General features: G+C 46.0%; 4 protein-coding genes across 4 annotated transcripts; 2 read left to right on the forward strand and 2 right to left on the reverse strand.

Moving 5' to 3' along the window:
• The first annotated feature begins 498 nt into the window (after window positions 1–498).
• LOC123410594 (WAT1-related protein At3g30340-like) lies at window positions 499–2,647 on the forward strand. The gene is made up of 3 exons (XM_045103538.1): window positions 499–1,673; window positions 1,787–1,938; window positions 2,123–2,647. The coding sequence occupies exons 1-3, from the start codon at window positions 882–884 to the stop codon at window positions 2,283–2,285; spliced, it is 1,107 nt and encodes a 368-aa protein (XP_044959473.1). The 5' UTR covers window positions 499–881; the 3' UTR covers window positions 2,286–2,647.
• A 24-nt stretch (window positions 2,648–2,671) lies between these two features.
• LOC123410596 (ferredoxin--NADP reductase, leaf isozyme 1, chloroplastic-like) lies at window positions 2,672–5,222 on the reverse strand. Its single transcript, XM_045103539.1, has 7 exons — window positions 4,671–5,222; window positions 4,504–4,582; window positions 3,751–3,842; window positions 3,581–3,658; window positions 3,391–3,453; window positions 3,031–3,265; window positions 2,672–2,921 (listed from the first exon to the last, which is right to left on the reverse strand). The coding sequence occupies exons 1-7, from the start codon at window positions 5,145–5,147 to the stop codon at window positions 2,854–2,856; spliced, it is 1,092 nt and encodes a 363-aa protein (XP_044959474.1). The 5' UTR covers window positions 5,148–5,222; the 3' UTR covers window positions 2,672–2,853.
• Window positions 5,223–7,082: 1,860 nt separating this feature from the next.
• On the forward strand, window positions 7,083–9,142 carry LOC123410390 (SKP1-like protein 1). Its single transcript, XM_045103328.1, has 2 exons — window positions 7,083–7,553; window positions 8,789–9,142. Exons 1-2 carry the CDS (start codon window positions 7,218–7,220, stop codon window positions 8,960–8,962), a joined length of 510 nt encoding a protein of 169 aa, XP_044959263.1. The 5' UTR covers window positions 7,083–7,217; the 3' UTR covers window positions 8,963–9,142.
• Window positions 9,143–22,144: 13,002 nt separating this feature from the next.
• Window positions 22,145–23,015, reverse strand: LOC123413159 (B3 domain-containing protein Os06g0107800-like). The gene has a single exon (XM_045106111.1). It carries the CDS (start codon window positions 22,955–22,957, stop codon window positions 22,295–22,297), a length of 663 nt encoding a protein of 220 aa, XP_044962046.1. The 5' UTR covers window positions 22,958–23,015; the 3' UTR covers window positions 22,145–22,294.
• Between the last annotated feature and the right edge of the window lie 2,274 nt (window positions 23,016–25,289).

A 25,289-nucleotide genomic window follows, 5' to 3' on the forward strand; every position in this document is an offset into this window, starting at 1 on the left:
CAATCATATGCATATGATCAGATAAAGTGAGAAACATGATCGTGTGTACATGCACAAACAAGGGATTGACGAGACATTGTACATTGATTAATTTAGTGAGACAATTTTTTATACGCTATAGTGTACGATGGTATAGCGTGCTATTTTTTTCAGTGATTAAAACGGGATATATAGGACGCAGCAGACGTTTGAAGAGATAACACATATCCAAAAATGTAGAGACTTTCTTTTGTTTCTAACCCTACAACAACAAGAAGAACAACAACAACCTACACGCACAATCAAAAGAAGAGAAGAGAAGAGGAGATGATAAAGGAGGGAAAGATCTTCTTTGTTGCTGCTGCCTTTGGGAAAAGAGGGATCGTAGATAGGTGTAGGTGGCTGGCCGGGGCACCCATCATTGATAGCAGCTAGCACAGCAAAAGATGAGGTGAGGTGGTGAGACCCGACCCCGATGGATCGCACACACAACACACAAACACAACACGCAGAGGCGAGGCGAGGCAGACACTTGCATGCTACCTACAGCACAGCACTACACCGCACAGCTCCCTCTATCTCTTGCACCACTGTATGCCGCTGCAGTTGTAACCAATCTGGTCCGGTCCGGTCACCTTTCCCGGCGGTGGTGGTGGCGAAACCAAAAGCCGCCGTACCTGAAACGATTCTCCCTCCTCCCTTCCATCCCTCGCTTTCTTCCTCTTCTTTCTTGCATCATCCCTCCAATGGACGAGCCGCGCCCACCCGTCCTCCTCCCACGTCTATAAAGCCCGCCTGAAACCGACCCAAGCTGCTCGCCCGCCCGCCCGCCAGCAAACCTTCCTGTCCACCTGCCTGCGTGCGTTGTTGTGCGTGCGTACGTGGTGGTGGCAGGCGGAGCGATGGGAGGGACCGGCGGCGGCGGGGTCTGGCCGGTGGTGGTGATGGTGTTCCTCAACGTGATCGCGGCGGTCATGGTGTCCCTCGTCAAGGTCGCCATGAACGGCGGGCTGGACCCGCTGGTGCTCGTGACGCTGCAGCAGCTCACCGCCGCATGCTTCCTCGGCCCCATCGCCTTCTTCCGGGAAGGCAAGGCGCGGCCCAAGATGACGCTGGAGATCTTCGCCTACCTCTTCGCCAGCGCGGCGCTGGGGGCGGCGCTGCGGCAGTACATGATCTTCGTCGCGCTGCGGTACACCACGGCCACCTTCGTCACGGCCTTCTCCAACGTGGCCCCCGTGCTCACCTTCCTGCTCGCCGCCGCCACCCGGTCCGAGTCGCTCAACCTCCGCACGGCCACGGGCGCCGCCAAGCTCGCCGGCACGCTCGTGTCGCTGGCCGGCGCCATGGTGCTCACCTTCTACCGCGGCGTGCCCCTCACCCACGCCCACCACGGCGGCCAGCTCCATTACTCTGCTCCGTCGCCGGCGTCGTCGGTTGCCGACCCCGGCGCCAGCAAGAGGTGGACGCTCGGCACCGTGGCCATCCTCGGCAACTGCGTCTGCCTCTCCTGCTGGTTCCTGCTCCACGGCCGCCTCGCCCGCAAGTACCCCTACGTCTACTCCTGCAACGCCTTCATGTCCACCTTCAGCTTCCTCCAGGTCGCCGCCGTCGGCCTCTGCGCCCACCGCAGCCTCGGCCTCGCCGCCTGGCTCGTCACCTCCAAGTTCCAGATCCTCACCATCCTCTACGCCGTACGCAACCAAACCAACCGAACCAACTTCTTTCATTACTTGTATGTATGTATGTATCAGCTGTCAGTCACTGACGATCAGCTTGCTTTGTCTGAAACTCGATCGAAATTCAGGGAGTGGTGGGGTGCGGCGTGTCGTTCGTGCTGCTCACGTGGTGCATCGAGAAGAGGGGGCCGGTGTTCGTGGCGGCCTTCATCCCGGTGGTGCAGATCATCGTCTCCGTCATGGACTTCACCGTGCTGCACGAGACGCTCTACCTCGGAAGGTACTACTACGTACTACTACGACAACACACCATTCCACTAGCACTAGCACCACACCTGAACGATCAGATTCAGAGTTTCAGACAGACACCGAGAGATCGATCATGCAACTTCATAGTGTCCACCACCACACCACCCATGGCCATGATTGACTCGACACCTGACAATATAATTGCGCTTTTGCAGTGTGCTGGGATCAGTGTTCGTGATAGGTGGGCTGTACCTGCTGCTGTGGGGCAAGAGGCAGGAGGCCCTGCAGCAGCCTCCAAAAGTTGCAGAGGATGAATCGGAGCAGCAACAACAACCACAACAGCAGCAGCAGCAAGTGCAGGTGCAGATGCAGCCCTGACCAAGACTGGAAAACAGAGGAGCCCTCTGTCCACAGCTGGGTGGGTGTTAACAAGCGCAGATCAAATAAGTTCTCCAACACACTTTTCAGTTTTTGTCTCCCCCATGTTCTTGTGAGATCACCATTAATGCTGTAAGTTAAGCTTCAGGACAATGTCAATGTCAGTCATGTCATGGAGCTGCTTAGGTTCTGATCCAGACAACAGTCAGTAGGATATGTTGATCTAAAGGTTCTATACTAGATGTCACCACTTTTTTGTATGTTTTTGGAGAATTGTATTTTTTTTCCTGCGGACATATGTGGAGCGTTTTAACTGCAAATTTGTAAGACCTATACATGGCAATGGCATTATTTGAGTGAAACGCTGTTGGGAAATTTTGAGAAGCGAGGGAATAGTAGTGTATATATATCTGGGAGTTGATATAAACCAAGGTGACAAAACATAGGAAATAATACACTCTTTATCTACTTTTATTATGTACGTAGATCAATCTTCTTCGACCGCACGAATAGGCGTGCGTCGGCACATATGCACAACAAAAAGTGTCGACAATGTAAAACACAAGAATCAGTAGACTTCGACGTTCCATTGCTCCGACTTCTTCAGTTGCTTCCTGTAATCTATCCAGTCGATCCCTACCATCATCAAAACAACACGAAGTTCAGCACCATTCGCACTAAACAGCTCAAGTTATTGAATCAACTAAAACAAAACAAAATTCAGAAGAATGTATTGTTGCAGTACCTTCTTTTGCAGCCAGTGGCACCATGATCTCATCAATACCCTTCTCCATGCCCTTCAGCCCACACATGTACACATAGGTGTTGTCCTTCTTCAGGAGCTCCCACAGCTCATCCTTGTACTCCGCCATCCTTGTCTGGATGTACATCTTCTCTCCCGCCGCGTTGGTCTCCTCCCTGCTGATGGCGTAGTCCACCCGGAAGTTGTCCGGCGCCTTCGCCTTCATCTTCCCAAACTCCTGATGTTCACAAATGCAGTGCAACCAAACAAGATAATGATCAATTGTCTGTCACAAGAAGTAAGGAAGTAGAACTTGTAGAGAAAAATCTCATGGAGACTACACGAGGCAATCTATGTTCTGACCTCTGGGTAGAGCAAAGAGCTGCTGGTCGGGACTCCCAAGAAGAGCCAAGCTAGGCCATTGAACTGCACAAGCACAAGGGTTTACACAAACATAATTGTTTGATTCAGCTTTCTTGTGAATACATACAAGGTCTTCAGTATCATGTGGGCAGGGAGTAGTAGACTGAACATCATCAGCACTACGTATTACCTTGTAGTCATCATACTTCTCGAAGAACATTTTCCACAGGAATGACCGGAACGGCGCGATACCCGTCCCTGTCGCAAGCTGCAAGCAATCGAGGACGATAAAATTTACTAGTCGGCTCGGTTTGTGATGGATGAATTGCTGAATCTTTTAACCATGGGGTTGAGGCTCACCATGATAATAGTAGCATTGGGGTCTTTAGGCATGAGCATCTCTTTGCCTACTGGCCCTGTTATGTTGACATCGGCGCCAGGCTTCAGGTCGCCTGCATTAGCATGGAAAATAATAAAACATGCCAGTGAGAATGAGATACTACTGAGTCGTAAAATAGCCATGATGAGGTCCGGTCTTAGTAAATGGTGATCCAATTGTAATTTATGGTTCCGTTCCCAATATATAAAATTTATTAGCACAAGAAACAAATGTTGATGCTCTGCTAAGCCTGAACTGAACTGACTCTGAATTCTGATCTGTAACATATTATTTTTCAGAGAGAAGCACATGGGGTTGCAATAGCCATGATAAGGAGATGGAGACACTAGCGAGTAGCAAAATAGCCATGATATAATCCAGTGTTAGTAAATGGTGATGCAGATACTTATTAGCACAAGAAACAGATTATTAAACCTACTCTGGAAACTGAACACTGGCGATTTTCTTTCAGAGTGATGCAATGCAACAGAAGAACAGCAGTGGAGATAGTTAGTACTAACTGCCAAATCCATTGCAGAGGTAATTGTTTTGGATTGCACTGAAGAATAGCATAGAACAAATGATTTTAATTTTTAGAATAATTATTAACTCATCCTCATTTCTGAAGTGCAAAAAGCCTGAACCAAACTGAACACTGTGAAGTCTGAATAAATTTTTCAGATTGTTGAGAGCCGAACAATGCAGACTCCTCATCTCTGGGAATTGGGACTCACAGAGGAAATTGGAGCAGACGCCCTTGACGACCTCCCCCGCGTCGTTGGTGTAGACGAGGCGCTTGACGCACAGCGAGACCTGCAGCCAGATGGATTTCAGCCAGCGAGCAGAGCCAATTAATGGTGCGGCGGAACGGACGGATCGAGCAGGGTGATGGAGCGCGTACGGTTTTGGCGTCGCCGAAGTCGCCGAGGGCGCTGCTGGCGATGGAGTAGAGGCGGAGCTTGTGGGGCTTGCCGTTCTTGTCCTCGCCGTCGGCGACGACGCCGATGGACTGGCCCTCCTTGTAGGGCACGGCGCCCTCGGTGGAGAAGACCATGTGCCACGTCTCCCCGGGCGCGTCGTCGGCGGTGATCTTGGTGTTGAGCAGGCACTTGCCCACGTACGGCTCCTTGGGCCGGAACGTGTTGGTCACCACCCCCTCCTCCTGCTTCTTGGACACCTTCTTCTCCTTCACCGGCGCCGCGGCCGCAGCGTCGGTGGAGATGGCCTGCGCTCGGATGGCGAGCGCGCCGCGGCGGGAGACGACGGTTCTTGCGGCGGACGGGAAGCTGCAGTGGGAGTGCTGCGGCGCGCTGGACGGGGACGTGGAGGTGGTGGTGGCGGCCCGGAGGGAGACGGCCGCGGCCGTGACGGCGGCCATGGCTGACACCGCCGGGAAGGACGGTGGGTGGGGGTGAGTGTGGGTGGGGATCAAGGAAGGTGGCTGGACTCGGCTGCGGGTGGAAGGGATGGGAGGTTATGGGGGCGGGAGAGAAGAAGGTGGATAGAGTGGAGGGAGATGAGTGGAAGGCAGGGGAGGTGAGGATGAAGTGGTGCTCCTGGTTCTCTTTTTTTGGAGGGAAGAGAGCAACACAAACCAAAGGCCACCCACTCACTCACTCACTCATTGACCCCACCCACCAAAACTATCTTCTCTCCATAAATCTAAAATCTCTGTCTCTCTCTAGGAGGAAGATTCATATGTCTATAGAATCCAACAAGTATCTGCCCTGCCTGGCTCAGCCTGCATTGCCCTGCCAAATTGCTTGTCATGGCCACAAAAAGTGTCGCCGGCCACCGTCGACACGGGGGCTTCCTCCTCTACCTCGCCTTTGGGGCACCAGCGTGGAGGCGGATCTCTCGACGCCGATGAGCTCCTGCCAACCCTCAAGCATAGTTTTCTGGTGTTAACAAGGATTCTATATGTGTTCCGCAGAAGAAGAAAAAAGCATTCTGTAGCGGAGGGAGCCCTGAAGTTTTCATAGTGCTCGCGTTGCCATGCCCATAAGTCGGCACGTGCTGAAATGTTCAAAGAAATCAAATTCAATGATTTGCGCAACATTCGCAAAAACTCGTAGATAATGTCATGGTGCCAGGACCCCTGTGCATGATACACGGCTTAGTTTCCACCACTATATACCACCAAAATATGAAAAAATGTTTACCTTTTGAAATAAATATTTATTATTTTCGAAAGAAAACAAAAAATAATTGAAAAGTGGTAGAAACAACATGCTCGATACACTGCTCTCTCACTCGCTCCTAATCTGGACCGGCCCATTTGTTTTCCTCAGGAGCTACTTTTCGCCCGATACGAGATGTAAGTAGATCCTGCCTTTAGCTACTAGGCCGTCTCAGTACTTTAGCTTACGTGCAAAGTTTTTCTTCAGTTATGTTTTTGGTTTTTCACTATTTTGCATCTGTTTTATTTTGGTTTTCTTTGGTTGTCCTATTTCCTATTATTTCTCTTCTTTTCTGAGGTTTTCCTTTTTTTTCTTCGTTTCCACTGGTGTTTTTCTTTACTTTTTCAAAATATCTATTTTTATAGAAATTGTTAATTTCTTTGTGTGTATCAGTAACATTGTTTTATACATGTTTAATATTTTTCTAAAGACATTATTAGCATATTTTCAAACATGTATTTTGATGTCTACTTTTTCCAAATATATTGTAATCTTTTCTATACCACTAAAACATTTATACATGTCTTATTTTTTTAAAATACACTATTACAATCTTTTCAAGTACATGTTCTTAAACATTTTGAGAATATATGTTAAAAGCTCTAATGCATGTCAAATAAATCAAAGAAACAAGAAAACATTCTTTGAACGATAAGAAACGTCTTTAAAACTATGCTGACGGTCGCCACAGGAGCTGCAACTCTGTTGCACGGCCGAAACCGGCAACGAGGATGGCCGGCGAGGGGCTGAGGCGACAATTAGGATGGTGGACGAGGCCGGCCGGCAAAGGCAGCGAGCAGAGATGAGGATGGCCGGCGAGGGGCTGGGACCAACAATTAGGATGGCCGATGAGGACGGCCGGCAAAGGCAGCAAGCAGAGATGAGGACGGCAGGCGAAGGGCGGCGACGGGAGAATGCGTATGGCCGGCGAGAACAAAAGGGACTATGAGATCGATGCATATCGATTTCCTAGTGTAAAAGTGCTGCGTTGACAAAGACGAGGGACATCGGACGGTTCCCAGCAAGCAACCAAATCAGACGGCTGCGGGCTGACCGACCCAAATTTGGCCCGATGGGCCGGCGCCTAGCAACCGCCATAGATAAATAGATATACCCCAGCCGGACGGGGAAGCCCAACCAACGCCGCAAAAACCAAAGCTCCCATCTTTTCCCCTTCCGTCTCCGTCTCCGTCTCCGTCGCCTCGTCTTCTCCGCGATCCCCAATCCCTCGATCCCCGATCCGCCCGCCCCCAGCCCGGATCCAGGCGATGGCGGCCGCGGGAGACGCCGGCGAGAAGAGGATGGTCACGCTCAAGAGCTCGGACGGGGAGGAATTCGAGGTGGAGGAGGCGGTCGCCGTCGAGTCGCAGACCATCCGCCACCTGATCGAGGACGACTGCGCCGACAACGGCATCCCGCTCCCCAACGTCAACTCCAAGATCCTCTCCAAGGTCATCGAGTACTGCAACAAGCACGTCCAGGCCAAGCCCGCCGACGCCGCCGGACCTGGTGCGTCCGATGCGCCGCCCCCCGCCGATGACCTCAAGAACTGGGACGCTGAGTTCGTCAAGGTCGACCAGGCCACCCTCTTCGACCTCATCCTGGTATGCTCTAGATCTCCTCTTTCCTGATGCTCTTCTCCTTCCTTCTGCTCTTCTCCTGTTTCCAGGTCTTCCTACTCTGCAATCTAGAGATTAGTTAGATCAATATCGATGCACACAGGGACCGTTCCATGTTCTTGTGGTAACCTTGGAATAATTGATTGTCAATTTTCTCTGTGATTAACTTGTGGAAACATTATGTGGGTGCCAGTTAATTGCAACTTTATGTGAGTGCTAGAATGCCAAGTTTCTCTGTGATTAACTTGTGGAAACATCAGACCACACAGAGCAGTAATACATGGTCTTTATCATTATTATGCATTTTTGTTTAGTACTCCGTATCTAGCATTGGTTTAGTGTTAATTGTGCCTTGTACACAGCGATGCAAAATTACATGATTAATTTTGCTTTGTTCCGTCTTTGTTTCAAACTTTGTATGCATGTCTTTATTATCTTGTCTAATCTACTGGATGCATGCTGGCTATGAATGCCTTCTTCTATCTAGCTGAGTTGCTTGCCTGTGGTGTACCGTCAACATTATGTACATTACATAGTTGTAGCTAAATTACCACATATTATGCCTGTTCTTGTGGCAAAGCGATTGTTGCCCACTGTAAAATTCTGAGCTTTTCCGCAGGTGTTCAGTAGCGTCGCTTTGAACTTGTTTTTTTTTACAGTTATATGTTGTTTCATTCTAGATAGGGTGGTATCTCAGATGTTGGATCAATATAATCCAAGACCATACATTGCTTACCCCTGATCCCATGTTCTGTTTTGCTTCACTGTTCCAGACATAGTAATAGCTGATACATACAGTTGCCAATTCGTTCTGAGAAGTGATGCTCGTCATCTTAACCCGTGCATGAGTTCACAACTTATATCCATGTGTAAAATCATCATCTTTCCTGCAAGAATGTAGTAGTATCACCTCTGACTCTGTTTTGTCATTTCGTTTGACTGTTTGATCCAGTTGTGTTACAGACTTACAGTCACTTCTGATATCTGAACCACGTTCAAACCCATGTTCCAGGCTTTGAATCAATGCTTCGGGTTTTTTTTTTGTGTGTGTTCTTTTGCCAGAAAAACATCTATGTAGAATGTGTAATTAGCTATTCCCGGCGTTTTTGCAGTTAAATTTGAATTGCAAAAACGCCTTATATTATGGTACAGAGGTAGTATGTTTTTGTAAATGAAATGCTTCTCTATGACACGCCTCTTTTCTTTTTGCCCCCTCTCAGGCCGCAAACTTCCTCAACATCAAGGGCCTACTGGACCTGACCTGCCAGACTGTTGCCGACATGATCAAGGGCAAGACCCCTGAGGAGATCCGCAAGACCTTCAACATCAAGAACGACTTCACGCCCGACGAGGAGGAGGAGATCCGCAGGGAGAACCAGTGGGCCTTTGAGTAGAGGAGCATGTAGGCGATGCCATCCGCACTGGATGAACAATGCTTAGTATTAGTCATGTCTGCATTTTATCGCCCTTTTTTATGGTTGTTTTTGTCTATCCTACAGTCGGATGAAAAACAAATGGGTTTCAGTCATAGACTGAACCAAATCATGCATAAATTGGAGTCAGCCTTTCAAACAGTCTGCTACTTTATTTTGATCATTTACAGAAACTTCTACTGATCTGCAGATTGCTTCTTTGAATAGTACTCAACTTTGAAAGAGGATCCAACTAAGCAATCCAACACTTTGATAAAACATTGAAAAATCTCAGGCTTGTCAGCGTTGGGAGACTGAATGACTCCAACGAGTTGCTTCACTGTCTGAAGACAACAAAAATGAGAAACATGAAACTAGAGAGTAGTGCACTGCAAGCTGGTCAAAAGCACACTTTAAAAATCTCAGACTTCACAGAAAATGGAACGACCGACTAATGTTATGAAATAATAATGAAACTGAGAAAAGGCGCAATGTAAGAAATCCATCAATAGCACTGTAAAAAATCAAAATAAATAAAATGCTCTGACAACAACCTGAACACACTAAAATCATATCAGAGCCCTTGTAAACAAAATACTTATCTCTCCGTTCTTAAATATAAGTTTTTTTGAATATTTCATTATGGACTACATACGAAACAAAATGAGTGAATCTATATGTCTATATACATCTGTATGCTTCGGTCCAAAGGCATGTTTTCTACTAGTGACAATGTCGCCGGCTGCAAGACGGCGGTCACGGAGGAAGGCACTCCACCCTTTAGGGAGGTACGATTTTGCTTCTGTGAGAGCCACGGTTGTGACACTTAAAAAAAACCTTAATTAACAATTTGGCGAAAACTGTGACCTCAATTATGGAATCGGATGGAGTAGTATGGGTCTCGAGTGACCTGTTGCACCATACAAATTGGCGACTGTTGGGCGTCATCCGGATGTAGTACCGTACGATCTGGGCATCATCTTCAGCCGACGATGCAAGTCAACGCAACTTGGTCTCCTTCCTTTGTCTTCTCATCGCCGCCACGACCATAGCACATACAAACTCCGCCGGACTCGCAGCAGGGCGGCGCCATGGCAGCACCGGCTCACAGCATAGTCGAAGAAGCCCGAGCCACCGTTGCAGCAAACGTCGCAGCCAACATGCCGCCACAACACCGGTTCACAGCACGACATCGTCGTTGCAAGCACCGGCTCGCGGCATCGTCGGAGCAGCTTAAGATGCCGTTGCAGCAAAACATCGCATCGGTTGGGCTGTCGTTGCAGCCGAGATGCCGCCGCAGCACCGGCTCACAGCACAATGGCGCCGTCGCAGAATTACCTCGCCGGGTTGCTGCATTAGCTCGTCGTTGGCCACCGCTGTGACTCCCCTCATCGCAACACCCACCGCTGTGACTCCCCTCATCGCAACACCGTCGCTTCCCTCGCCGTACCCGTCATTCACCTTGCAACGTCTTGTCGTGGTGCTTCTTCGTACGTCGTTGCAGCATAGCCGGCTCGCCGGAGTGCTACTCACAGCTCGTAGCACGGTGGCATCCTCACCGTAGCTCTGCCTTGTGCACGCACCACAACACGGGCAGCGTGCCGGCGTGTTCCTGCAGCTCCACCTCACACCACGCGTCAGAGCTTGTCGCTATCTCACGCAGCGCGGTGGTGCAGCTTGCAGCATTTGTGAAGCCTTACCGTTCTCTGTGGGACTTTATCACTCCATGGAAAGGAGCATGGAGTGCATCTCGTGTGTGAGAAAGAAAAGAGGATAAGGGAAATGAGAAGATGTTTTCAGGCAGGGCAGCTGGTGAAGATAAGAGCATCTCCAACACTGACCCCAAAAAACGCGTGGAACACGACTTTTAGGGCGCGCGGGACGAATTAGCGCGCTTCAGCGGACGCGGTAAAAATGCGCGCGCGGGAGAAAGCGGGCGGGCGCGCATCAGATTTGACGCACCGCTTTCAGCGTGCTATAAAATGTCGCGTCCGCCACGCGGCTGCCCACATCCACGCGCCTCTCCCTCACTGCTTTCTCGACTCTTCCTGTGCCTCTCCCTTGCCGCTCCCTCTGCCACCATGCCGCTGCGCCGCTGTTCATCCTCGGCTACCACGGCGTCCGCGAGCGCCCCTCCGGCACCTACTACGCCGAGATCCGGTCCGACGACGTCCGTCTCGGCATCGGCACGTTCAAGACCGCGCACGAGGCCGCCCGCGCGTTCGACGCGGCGGTGTGGCGGCTAGGGCAGCCTCTCGCGCAGATGAACTTCCAGGACGTCTATACGCGTGAGCAGGTGTATGACCTCGCCCCTCCCCCTCGTATGATCACGGAGCAAGACTGTCAGGAGCACCGTCGGCAACAACGCCGGCTCCTCGTCGCCGAGGAAGACGAGCGAGCCATGGCGGAGTGGCGCTGGCGCCACCCGGAGGACGTCCCCGCAGAGAACGCCTACTGGGCGAAGAGGACGACAAGGCGTCGCGCGGAGCGGCAGGACAGGCGTCGGCGCAAGTTACTCGCCATATCGCAGTGCGGGGTTGTCGAAAGCGGTTTGTCGTCCATCTTTAGTTCCGACGATGAATGTTGGGAGGACGCGTTTCTATCTACCTCGAACAGCACCCACAGTGACGATTCGGAGTAATTTTATATCTATATATGCTAGTTTTATTATCTATGTGTTGAACTAGTTTTATTATCTTTATGTTGAACTTGTTTTATTATCTTTGTATTGAACTAGTTTTATTATATATATGTAATATTTTTTTTATTATCTATATATAGTATATTATCTATATTATTTATGTGTTGAACTATATGCGTGTTGGATAAATTTTGGATTTTATTTACAGCGGTTGCTAGAGCGCCGCACGCGTGCTAAATATGCTGCGACGGCTGAAGGGCGCTCACCGGCGTCCTAAAAAAATCTATCCGCGTGATGTAAATTATTATTTTGGGCGTTGGTCGAAACGCAACGCGTTGGAGATGCCCTAAGAAAGAAAGAGAAGGCACAGCAGGCTGCCGGTTGTAATCAAGCAGTTTCCATACAAATTCAGGCGTAGAGACGTCATATATAAGGTAATCCATCCAAATATGTCTGAGAAAAGGGAATCCATCCAAAGATTTCTCATCCAAAGTGCCCAACCCTAACGGAATTCCATGGCAGCCGCCGCGTCGGACCGGCTCTCCGATCTTCCCGACGACCTTCTGATCCACATCCTCTCCTCCCTACCCTCCCACCAGGCTGCCCGCACCACGGCCCTCTCCCGCAGATGGCGCCGCCAGCTCTGGCGCGACACTGCCACCGCCAACCTCGACTACAGATCTTGCCGCGGCGCCGGCAACGCGCTCCACTCCCTCCGGTCAGGCGGCCGCGTCATCAAGAAGTTCACCGTCACCATGCCCGACCGGGAGTGGGACACCCCCCACTGGGTCATGACCTCTGCTTTTGAGGACGGCGTGGAGGAGGCCCGGATCGAGTGGCAGGACGGCGGCTGCCCGCACTACACCTTCGCCGCCCCGTCGCCGTGGTCGCCGTGCTACGACCTCAACCTCTCGCTCGACTCCCTTACACGGGTGCGCGTCCTCGACCTCACCGGCTGCAACCTCGGCCGCACACACCCTGCTCCGCCGCCAGGGCAACACGTTGTCGTTGTCGTGTTCCCGTGCCTCGAGGCGCTGCGGCTGCGGCGGTGCGCCGTGGAACTCGACACGCTCCAAGCCATGGTCGACGCCGCGCCCAAGCTCTCCGACCTGTGCCTCGAGTCCCTTGGCTTCCTGCGGGATATCACCTCCTCGGTTGACCACCGGATGCCCTTCCGCCTCTCTTGTCCGGCGGTTGCTGTCCTTGTCATGGCCAACCTCCACGTGCTGAACAGCACGGGCACATCGGACATCGGTGATTGCCGCGTCGAGGTCGACGCGCCGCACCTCCGCCGCCTCCACTATGCCCAGTCCATGAGCTCCGACGACACCGCTTTCTCCTTCGTGTCGCCCACGCCACGCCTGGAACACGTCCACCTGGCAACGCACTCCAAGGGGATGGCGCCGTTGCGCCGTTCCATGCTCGCCCTCGTGGTGTCTCACCTAAGGTTCCTCAAGCTCACGGCCTACTCCATCCCTGACCTCGCCCGTGACGATCTGCCGGTGTTCCCCAGGCTCGACCGCCTTGAGATCGAGGAGCTCTGCGGGTGGTGCAACAACAACAACCATGTCGTCGCCGCAGCCACCACCGTGGTTTGCCTGCTCTACAGCTGCCCGGCTGCCCGTGAGCTCCGGCTCAAGTTCAGCTGGCTGGACTACCTTCATGAAACGGTTTCGGACCCGACAATCCAGACGGCAGCCATTGCGGATTTCAAGCCGTGCAGGTGCGACGACAACAATGATGAAGATTATTCTTGCTTTGACGTACACCTAGGCTTACCCCGATTCATGCACGACCGTATTTCAAATTGCTCGCTGAGGCGGGTGGTGGTGGAGTTCGACATGGGTGAACTTACCTGCTTGCAAGTCTTGCTAATCAGGTTCCTAGTGCAAAACGTCATGGGTCTCAAGGAGATGGTCGTTGAAGGTGATGAGGGTTATGACTCGAGCTGGATCGATTGGAAGGTGGCGAGTTGGAGATACAACAAAGGTTCGTCTGCTGCTGAGCAGTAGCAGGATCCACCACCGCCGCCTAAATTACGTTCGCTCGATTGTGATTGCCCTCATCTGATTTCCACAATCTCATCATGGTACACCGCCTAGCTAGTCCACCCATGTGCTCGATCATATATGTCTGTGCATCTTACGTTTTGACAGCATTTTTCATGATATGTTTCGACAGTATATTTTTTACGACTTTGCTAAACCACATCTAGATGTGATATAAGTATTGAACATCTATGTCCTATATCATTGATTTTACATGGAAATTCGTGTGATTTTTTTTTCTTTTTGATTTTATGCTTGATTTAGTCATTTAGATGTGCAATAACTATACCATATCTAGATGTGTCCTAGACACATTCTCTTTCTTATACTAGATGACACCCCATTTTTTTAGAATATGTTTGATGTATTTTCAAAAAGTATATATTCGAAAAATTATATTCATACACAGAAATTAAACAACATTAAAAAAAGCAAGAAGCAGAAAAGGAAAATGGAGACAAAAAAGTTAAACAAGTAAGAGAAAAGGAAACATAAAGGAAAAAAGAGACGGTACATCATCCAACATATGGTTTAGAGATTGTGGGTATTATAGCAAGAATGCAGCTGTTTTGAGCATAGAATAGCAACTTCTTAAAAAAATAGAGCATATAATAGAAATTACCTTCAGAAAAGAAAAGTGTAGCACTATATTCAAAAGCAAACTGTACTTTCAAATTGTTTACAGCCACTTGCATCACCTGTATGCAAAGTAGATTAGAATGTAGTTATGAAAAGTTTAACATTAGCCCGCACTAGAAACACACATAGTATGTGTGAAAGCGGCAGAATCGACCGAATATGTGATCTAGGGGTAGCCTTATGCCGCCGCTGGCGCTCATCGGAAACCGGCGCCACTTCTACTGCAGCGTTTTATCTGTGGATCTCCCGCCCTTCTGTATGCTGACGATTGTGATGCCGCCACTTATATGTCATTTTGCCATGTTGTGGGCACGAAAAATTTCTTGCGGTTCTCTTGGTATGGATTTGTTAGCCGTTGGATGGAATCAACTATAGATGATACCATGTATCCGGTTAATTTATATGTATGAAACATAAGTAGCATAATGACATATTTGCACACGAATGGTCTATTTCCTAACAAGGTAATTTATTTAAAACTCACTCTACACAAAATAGGAAGATAAGACAAGCAAAGTATTGTAGACACGAGGAAAGATGGTAAGTTCATCGGCTCATGTGTAGCCTATAATCCGTCGCAATCCTAGCTGTAGGTCTCCCTTGCCCCCTCCGGCAACGATCTCCGCTGGGGCATCGCTGTCGTGGCTGTGGTGGGATCTACACCTGGCCACGGTTGTTTACTTTGGGTGTTCAACATGAGCGTCGCGATCTGAAGAATAGAACTGGCCAGATGGTCGTACAAGGCTTGTTAGCAGTACAACTTACTACGAGTACTATTTTCGGGTTGGTACATATAACAAATTAACTGACTAGCCTAATTTGTAGAGGTACATATAACAATTAGACTAGAGGAACAAGCTAGCTATATGTTGGTATTTTTGTTTTGAGAAACAATATAAGGGGCTATGAGCAAGGTATGCACCAATATTAATTAGTATTATTAGTTTGTAGAAGTGTCGTTTAGGTCCCTAGTCCAACCCAAAACCGTTCAAGATTTGGATCATTTTTTTCTTGTAAGTTGTAATCAAGGTCGGCAAGGGGTTAGTTTGCGGTATTTCACATGGTATTTGCATCAATATCAGCTGCACTTGACCTCTGCATGGATCCTATTTGATGTTGAAGAGCTACAAATGAAAATGGCAGGGGCTCAAACGATGAAGTCGATACGAGTCAACGTTGATTAGAAGAAAAAGAACAATGAAATCGATACGAGTCAACGTTGTAGATCGGCGAAAATCAGAGAACATGTCTTGGTCATGCTAAACTACATGATTAAGCCATCAATGCGACAGTTGTGCATGGATGTATAATGTCATTTTAAACATACTATATCAGGGCTGGATGATGATAAACTTTGGAGACTAATGAGCTAGCGGTCATACTAATTAAGGAGGTCAATGAATATTTAGTCATATTTGTTGCATTTGGAAGAAAATTCTTTGTGACAGACAACACACACATGTAAGAGTACATGCCAAGTATATAGGTTAATTTGAAGGGATGCTAGCTGGAGAACTCGCATAATGCACTTACCAGTCTGTTTCGTGATGCAAATTAGTTAGGTTTGCAGAAATTAGTCAGTTCCTTGATGCAACTAGGCCATGATAATTATTTTTTAGGGTGCATAATTGAGAACAAAATTATATAGCAAGTGATTTTTTTTAAATTAATGTGCAATTTGGGTATGTGCATTTGTAGTGGTAGGCTTGTCATTCTCGTGCACCAGCCCAACCATCGTTAGTACCATAATCAATCAAGCGAGCTAGCTAAAAACTACAACATAATAATTAATCAGATCAATTGGTTTTGTGACGTCAGCTCCACTTCCCTTGAACCTGGCCGCACCCAAAGGTTGTCCCCTGATGAAGCACACGAGTTTAATTATGACTCCCTTCATTCCAAAATAATTGTTTGAAGCTTAGTACAAATTTATACTAGAACTAATACAAAGTTGAGACAGTTATTTTGAGACAAAAGGAGTATATGTTAAATAACAATCTAATAATTTTTCATGGCCTGGAGATTCTAGCCAATCAAACCTTAGATCACTAAACTATGAACCACCACTTGGCTGATCTCTGGTGGCTTGATTTATTTAGTTGGGCGTGCATCTCAAGCACCCCCCGCACCCTTCCCCCAATTTGAACTTGTGTTGATTTGATTATAGTTGATGATTATACTGCATGCTAGTGGTGATGCAGTCTCAACTATCAAGGTCCAGGTCGTCAATATTAATCACTGCATGCAGGGTTTAGGTGTGTGATGCACTTCACTTGCCTGCAAAAAGTATTAATGTATAGCACCATTCAGGTCCCTTGTCTTGTCCAAAACCATACTGAATTTAGTTGTTTCTTGTAACTAAGATCAGGTCGGCAAAGATTTGTGATATTGCATTGCAACCCAGGAAAGTACTGTCACTGCTACAAAATACCTCATCACACATGGTTCAAATAGCTCATAAAAAATGAGACTAAGATCCATCACACTTGCAGGTATATGCCAGTGGCACTCTACAAGTAATATGCCAAATGATGATGATGATAAGCTCTAGAGATAATCCAAGATTGATGAACGACACGGTCAGCTGCTAATTAACTTTGTCACATTATTTGGAAGAAATGGTAATTGGGAACTAGGCGCCGGCTCTTTGAGCTATATATATATAGAGGCGAGCAATACTATACTTTGGACAAAGGGAGTAAAAAGAAAGGGAGATGAACATCAAATTAAAATTAGTGATGTTTCAATTAACTAGGGTCAACTGGATGGGATGCAAGCTGAAGAATAGAACTGGCCAGATGGTCGTACAAGGCTTGTTAGCAGTACAACTTACTACGAGTACTATTTTTTGGGTTGGTACATATAACAAATTAACTGACTAGTCTAATTTGTAGAGGTACATATAACAATTAGACTAGAGGAACAAGCTAGCTATATGCTGGTATTTTTGTTTTGAGAAACAATATAAGGGGCTATGAGCAAGGTAATAAGCATTTAATTATTGTCTTAGCTTGCACGATTAAAACTATATCAAAAATAAAATATGGAATTTGGGTTTGTGCATTGTGGTGGTGTGGTTGTCATGGATGCATCCTCATGTCCCATACATTCTTAATAATCTTATTACCCTAATCAATGAAGCCATTGGATGCCAGAAGGTAGAGGCTTGGTTATGACGCCATCCTTGAAAAATAAGGTTTATATCACCTTCACTTTACTTGGACTCGGTCAAGCACTTTTTTATGTATGCAGTAAGTAGGGTTTCCTGACCAGGTAGGCGACTAAACTAGGAATGGCCACTTGGGTGTGGTTGCATCTGAATTCCCCCAATGAGCTTACATTTTCTACACATCGATTTGCATACAGTTAACGATATACTAGCTTGTGATTAAATATTGTAGTCTCTACTCAACTTCCAAGGGCCAAATTGACATCTTTCAATATTCTATTTCAATCTTGTTCACCGCAAGTACGGTAAGGCCCTTAAGTTTGTACTGCAGTGCAGTGCATTTGCACCAATATTAATTAGTATTATTAGTTTGTAGAAGTGTCGTTTAGGTCCCTTGTCCAACCCAAAACCGTTCAAGATTTGGATCATTTTTTTCTTGTAAGTTGTAATCAAGGTCGGCAAGGGGTTAGTTTGCGGTATTTCACATGGTATTTGCATCAATATCAGCTGCACTTGACCTGTGCATGGATCCTATTTGATGTTGAAGAGCTACAAATGAAAATGGCAGGGGCTCAAATGATGAAGTCGATATGAGTCAACGTTGATTAGAAGAAACAGAACGACGAAGTCGATACGAGTCAATGTTGTAGATCGGCGAAAATCAAAGAACATGTCTTGGTCATGCTAAACTACATGATTAAGCCATCAATGCGACAGCTGTGCATGGGTGTATAATTACATTTTGCACATACTATATCAGGGCTGGATGATGATAAACTTTGGAGACTAATGAGCTAGCGGGCATACTAATTAAGGAGGTCAATGCATATTTAGTCATATTTTGTTGCATTTGGAAGAAAAGTCTTTGCGACAGACAACACACACATGTAAGAGTACATGCCAAGTATAAAGCTGAGCTATATCTATGGATAATCGTGCAAGAAATTAGCGATGAAGTTAGTTAATTAGGGTTAATTTGAAGGGATGCTAGCTGGAGAACTCGCATAATGCACTTACCAGTCTGTTTCGTGATGCAAATTAGTTAGGTTCGCAGAAATTAATCAGTTTCTTGATGCAACTAGACCATGATAATTATTTTTTAGGGTGTATAATTGAGAACAAAATTATATAGCAAGTGATTTTTTTTTTGAAAATTAATGTGCAATTTGGGTATGTGCATTTGTAGTGGTAGGCTTGTCATTCTCCTGCACCAGCCCAACCATCGTTAGTGCCCTAATCAATCAAGCGAGCTACTACCTCCGTCACAGTTTAGAAGACACGCACGTGTATCTAGATCGTCAATTTGACTTATATAAAATCTAGTATTTAGGCCATGTTTGGTTCATAAGTCCTAGGACTTTTTTTAGTCCCAACTTATAAGTCCTAAGTTCCTAAAAAGTTCCTACCTGTTTGGTTCCTAGGACTTAACATGGACTAAAAGACCATATTACAACTATAAGTCCCTATAAGTCCCTCCTTGAGAGTCTTATTTCATAAGTCCCAAATACCCACCTTAAGTCCCTATAAGTCCCTCATGTTTGGTTTAGATGGGACTTAAAGGGACTTATAAGTTCTAAGTCCCTAATAAGTCCCTGTAACTAAACACCCCCTCCCTATAACTAAACACCCCCATAATGTAAAAATTATATCATTCAAAAATAGAACATCTAAAGTTTTTAATAATATATTTTTTATAATATATGCTTATCATTAAGTTGGTCAAATTGAGAACCTAGGTACACATGCCGGACTTATAAACTGAGATGGAGGGAGTAGCTAAAAACTACAACATAATAATTAATCAGATCAATTGTTTTTGTGACATCAACTCCACTTCCCTTGAACCTGGCCGCACCCAAAGGTTGTCCCCTGATGAAGCACACGAGTTTAATTATTACCCCCTCCATCCCAAAATAATTGTTTGAAGCTTAGTACAAATTTATACTAGAGCTAATACAAATTTATACTAGAGCTAATACAAAGCTTAGTACAAATTTATACTAGAGCTAATTATCTAGACAGTTATTTTGAGACAAAAGGAGTATATTTTAAATAACAATCTAATAAATTTTGATGGCCTGGAGATTCTAGCAAATCAAACCTTAAATCACTAAACTATGAACCACCAAACCTCGAGTGACCAAAATGTGAACCACCACTTGGCTGATCTCTGGTCCCCTGATTTATTTAGTTGGGCGTGCATCTCAAGCACCCCCCGCACCCTTCCCCCAATGTGAACTTGCGTTGATTTGATTATAGTTGATGAATATACTGCATGCAGGGTTTAGGTGTGTGATGCACTGCACTTGCCTGCAAAAAGTATTAATGTATAGCACCATTCAGGCCCCTTGTCTTGTCCAAAACCATACCGAGTTTAGTTGTTTCTTGTAACTAAGATCAGGTCGGCAGCGGTTTGTGATATTGCATTGCAACCCAGGAAAGTACTGTCACTGCTACAAAATACCTCTTCACACATGGTTGAAATAGCTCATAAAAAATGGGACTAAGGTCCATCACGACCAGCATGTCACAGGGTTGTACAATTCTCCCAAGGACTTCAGAGTAATATTTGGCTTTTGGTTTCCCACTCAGAAGTGTGAGTTTTTTAATCTGGATTGAGAAAATTTGAGTGACATGAGAGTGGCAGTTGGCAAATCTACAATTTGTACTCGTGCAGCTAATATATACTTAATACTAATTATGGAACATCTTATTATTATTTGGTACTATTTGTTGAAGTTATTGATGATATCTAGACCAAATTATACTACTTGTTGTGTATACTCACAAATTTGAATTAGTGTATTGAAATTATATTGTCTGTACCTTGTGTATATATGTACATTGTGGCATTTCCTAGGACGGCCTCTGAGTAGAATAGATCAATACATAGGATTGTTGAGTGTACACTAGTATCATATTCTCAACGCATTTACTCACCCAATATAAAGTTGTGGCTATGATTTATTTCTTATGAACTTTTTCATGTTTGACGGCCTATAGTATTGTACCTTCATATCCATAACTGTTGTGCAACGTCATATTTTTTTATTTAGGTGACATTACATGACACTATCAAACACCTTTTTCTGGATTGCCCGATGGCAAAACTGTTATGGAATTCAATTCATATAGCCTTTAATATCAAACCTCATTCTAGCATTCACTCGTTATTTGGGACGTGACTCGACGGAGCTGATATCTGTTCATAGAGACAGTTTCGCATAGGAGTTTGTGCGTTATTATGGGTTATATGAAACTGTAGGAATGACATGGCTTTTAATAGAAAATATCACAATTTTTTTGCAGGTTATGCATAGGGCAACGTCTTCAATCCGTATGTGGTCGTTACTCACTCCTGTGAAGAACATGAATACTTTGGCTACTGGATCTGTCCGATGAAAGATGGTAGCTCAGGATATATTCAATCGGTTTGGATGACGGTCCAATAATAGAATAGCTAGATAAGTTTCTAGTACTATTGTACACCTATTGTTGCTATTTATTTTTCCTCTCACAGCTTCCCTGAAAGCTTGTATTGGATATTATTTGCTTTGGATTTTAAATAAAGGTGGTCCTATGCATCTTTCTAATGCAGAGGCCGGAGGTCAGCCTCCTTTTCTAAAAAAAAAATCCAAAAACTGAAATTACTGGAAGTAAGAGGACTCTAACACATCTAAAAAATAGATCAAAAAATATTATTATATCTAAAATAACCCTCCTCACAAGTTGGGAAATTTTGTGCGCTCCTAATGGCAGAAGGAACTTCCTATCCCCAAGATTTGCCTCCATCGTATGTGCCGCCAGTGCCCCTCTGGCTTCAATGCGGCGCACCGGCTAGAGTAGGCTTCCCGGTCGCCTCATCGACATTGAAGCGGGGCCGCCTACTTGTCTGGTCCCGTCGATTTAACTAGCATCAATGCCATACCGAGTCACGTCCGCTCTGCAACGGCCTGACTAGCATAAATGTGCTTATGTGCAACGACCGCTTCGTACAAAGAGCATATTTCACGTTGTGAGTGTTTTGGAGAGGGATTTGGCAGTCAGATCCATACATGGCGGTGGCCCACACACCCGCAAAGCTCTCTTTGGTTTCCGTTCGGATTGCGAAATTTTGGACGGCTAAACGTGTTCGCGGATCAATGGGTTACCATGTTGGATGGTTTTTCTAGCATGTGGACACCTCGGTCCACATCTTTGACGGGTGTTTTGAGGGTCCACATTGAAGATGGCCTTGAACCCCATCCGTACATCATTGTGATGCACAAAACCATTATTGGCTCCACTTGTTATATACTCCCTCTCTTTGTAAATATAAGTTTTTTTTATAGATTCCACTAATGGATTTAGGGATGTAGAGCGGCACCCGATCCACCCCGCTTCCAAGTCAAAATATCTTAGTTTAGTTATATTTTTTTGTCGGATTTACCTTAGTTTCAACTAATATTATGTTATGCGGGCTCGCCTACATCCCTAAATGAACTACATATAAAATAAAATAAGTGAATCTTTACTTTAAAATGTGTGTATATATATACATCCATATGCAGTTTTTTAATGAAATCTTTAAAAAGACATATATTTAGGAGCGGACGGAGTTGTACATAGACAAATTTTAATCAGAGTTAGATTAAGGGGATGTATTAGATTTAAAGTGATCGATCGATATAATTGAAATTCAACCGTGCGAACTTGATATCTTCTTATTTTGTGATGACAAGATCCCTTCTTGCGTTGATTATCTACTAATCTGCTATCAAACTGGAGGTCAATTTACTAAATCTGGAAGCATCAGGCAAGTTGAGCACAAGCGGAGGTCATCTTCTCATCAAAGCTAGCTGCAAATCCAGCGACAGCGGCTCGGCGCCGATGAGCTCGAGGTCCACGCCGAACAGCCGGAAGCACCGGACGTGCGGCGCCGTCTCGCCCGAGGACGTCGACCGCTGCGGCATAAGCGTGACAACTTGCGGCATCACTGCTGGCGCGAGGAGGCGTGTTGGCGGCGCCGATGCACCTATTCCGGTGCCACGCCGCCGGCAGTCGATGAAGAGGCGTGCGCCGGTGCGGCAGAAGGAGACGGTGTCGCCGGCGGCGAGTCGGCGGTCACGGACGAAGGCACTCCACCCTTTGGTCATGACATAGCTCTGGCTGCTGCTCCAGTAGGAGAAGCGGAACGCCCACGCCCTGCCGCCGCCGCGGCCGTCCTCGAACCGCAGCACGGCGCCGGGGCAGGCCGCCCTGGCCGCGCCGCCGAGCAGCCGCGGGAGGATGTGCCGCTCCGCGAAGTGCTTGGGCACCACCAGCCGGTTCAGCTTCCCCACGTCGCTCGGCGTCACCACCTTGTCGAACATGTGCTCCCGCCTCATCCTCCTCTCCTCGCCATTGCCGCCATTGCCGCTGCTGCGCGACAGCTCGACTCCTCCTCCTCCCCCATCTTGCTCTGCTCCCCTGCTCTCCCCACCACCAGCCGTCAGCGCCATTGATTGATTGATTTGCTGCAACTCGACTGATCTCTAGCTGGCTTGAATTATGATGCCGAAGTACACCTGCACATGTGTGTTTATATATAGCAAGCATTCGACCTTTGTGATATGATCTTCGCGCGGTCGTCGCGCCAAAGTCGTCCCTGTGGATATACTTCTACATACATACACCATGGGACTGATCCCAGCCGTTGGTTCTTCTGATCAACGGTCCGAATGCATCCTTAGTTGTGCGGCATATATGTATGTATGTGTGACGTGCTACGCTTAGTTTCATGTTATTTAGGAGCAGGTGAATGTGAAACCATGAGGCACAGAGCAATTTCAAGCTAATTATTTTTACAGCATAAACGGTAAGGACAACGAATTTCGCAAAAAAAAATTGGTAAGGACAACGAAGTCGATGTAAGTCATCGTGGTACATTGGTGAAGGTCAACGGGAACGGGTCTTGTTCAAGCTAAACCAAGTGATTAAGCCATCGATACGACAGATGTGCATATATAGAAAATTACCATTTGTAGTACTATATAAGAGCCAAATGGTGGATACTTACAGAGGTCAACTCTTAAGTACTAACTAAATTTGTCCCGTTTCGAAGAAAAGTCTATGCGATAGACAATACACACAAATGCAAACGACAGGTGGGATGACATAGTGCATGCCACCAGTTGTATATTTGATCCATGTATAGAGATAATCACCCGAAAAATTCTGATGAAGTTGGTTAGTTAGGGTCAATTAAATGGGATGCAAGCTGTAGAACTAACAAATGCTGGTAGGAGTTTTATAGTGACAGTACAAATACTAGGACTAAGTATTATTGAGCTGGTACCTTGTGTAAATTACTTAGTTTGTTGATGCAACTAGGCCAGGAGAAGTACTGTGAGCTTGCATAAGTGCATATAAAAGTACAAATGACAAAAATGGAAAATAATGTGCAATTTGGGTGTGTGCATCTGTGGTGGCAGGCTTGTCATCCGCATGTCGGAGCCTAGCCATAGTAAATACCCTAATCAGTCAAGCAATTTGGAGCTAGCAAGATAATTTTTATTTTGTTATTCCCCTAAAAACATGTGGTTAGTAGTACAACATGATAATTAAGCGAGTTATTTAGTTCGGTAAGGTCATCCTTGGAAATATGGTTTAGGTCACATCCACCTTACCTGGACTTAGTGGCACCCAAAGGTTGTTCCCCAGTGAAGCACAAGGGTTTAGTTATTTATAAGTATAATAACAATCAAGTACAGTTTCCTGACCAGGAGATTTTGGCCAATTAAACCTCAGGTGACTAAACTATGATCACCACTTGGCTGATCTCCATTGCCTAGTTTATTTCGTGGTCATGCATCTGAGACCAACTTGCATTACTTTCCTTTAAATAAGATTATACTAGTACATGCTAGTGGTGATGTAGACTCAACTCTCAAGGGCCAGACTGTCAATTTAGGTTGGTATGTAGATGTGTAATGTGGTGCATTGGCCGAAACCACATCGGGTTTAGTTGTTTGTTGTAACCAAAGATCAGGTCGGCAACGGTTTCTGGTATTGCATTGCAAACCAACAGGTATTGTTTGGTTCCTAGTTTCTTTATCCTCCAAACTTTATATTGTGGAAATAAAGTTGGGCATATTTTATAAAGAATGGACAAACATGTTCTACTGCCTTCATCACAGTTTAGAAGACATGCACGTGTACATAAATCATTAATTTGACTTATATGAAATATATTGTTTAACATAAAAATATATATCATTAGAAAATAGAACATTTAAAGTTTCTAATGATATATTTTTTATAATATATGCCTCTCATTAAGTTGATCAAATTAACGACCTAGCTACGTACATGTGCTGGACTTGTAAACTAAGACGGAGGGAGTATTTGGAATGGACCGAGGTAGTTGGGGTGACTAAGGCAGCATCACGAATTTGGATAATAAAATCATGTACTTTGTTTCAAAATGTGGGTATTCTAAAATTTTGTTAGTTATATATTCCGAAGTTTTGTAGTTTTGTAGTTTTCGCGGGTTTGTGCATTGTGGTAATTACACCTGCAAAACAAGCACATCACCACAATGCACAAACCCGCATGTTTTCTTAGGAACTAAGGTAACAAGAAGGACCTTTTCTTGCAAACACTATGCATGGCTAGGAACTTTTGTAGTTTTCGCGGGAATTTCCATGTCTTGACTTTCATGCATGGTAGTTGGTACTGCCTATATGTTGAGCTGTCAATCTCGTCCGTATGCACAGCCTACAACTCTAAATGTCATACATGCAACATGGATCCTTGTAATTCTTTAGGAGATTTCTTCAGCGACGTAGGTTT

The sequence above is a fragment of the Hordeum vulgare genome, chromosome 7H, assembly GCF_904849725.1.
Source record: "Hordeum vulgare subsp. vulgare chromosome 7H, MorexV3_pseudomolecules_assembly, whole genome shotgun sequence".
Classification (NCBI taxonomy): Eukaryota; Viridiplantae; Streptophyta; class Magnoliopsida; order Poales; family Poaceae; genus Hordeum; species Hordeum vulgare.

Bases quoted from the DNA above. Each gene is read 5' to 3' on its own strand.
- LOC123410594 (XM_045103538.1), top strand. From the start codon at position 882: ATGGGAGGGACCGGCGGCGGCGGGGTCTGGCCGGTGGTGGTGATGGTG. The intron at 1,674-1,786 runs GTACGCAACCAA...ATCGAAATTCAG, and splicing joins TCCTCACCATCCTCTACGCC to GGAGTGGTGGGGTGCGGCGT. The intron at 1,939-2,122 runs GTACTACTACGT...GCGCTTTTGCAG, and splicing joins GAGACGCTCTACCTCGGAAG to TGTGCTGGGATCAGTGTTCG.
- LOC123410596 (XM_045103539.1), bottom strand. From the start codon at position 5,147: ATGGCCGCCGTCACGGCCGCGGCCGTCTCCCTCCGGGCCGCCACCACC. The intron at 3,659-3,750 runs GTGAGCCTCAAC...GATTGCTTGCAG, and splicing joins CCAATGCTACTATTATCATG to CTTGCGACAGGGACGGGTAT. The intron at 2,922-3,030 runs GTACTGCAACAA...TGATGATGGTAG, and splicing joins GCCACTGGCTGCAAAAGAAG to GGATCGACTGGATAGATTAC.
- LOC123410390 (XM_045103328.1), top strand. From the start codon at position 7,218: ATGGCGGCCGCGGGAGACGCCGGCGAGAAGAGGATGGTCACGCTCAAG. The intron at 7,554-8,788 runs GTATGCTCTAGA...GCCCCCTCTCAG, and splicing joins CCCTCTTCGACCTCATCCTG to GCCGCAAACTTCCTCAACAT.
- LOC123413159 (XM_045106111.1), bottom strand. From the start codon at position 22,957: ATGGCGCTGACGGCTGGTGGTGGGGAGAGCAGGGGAGCAGAGCAAGAT.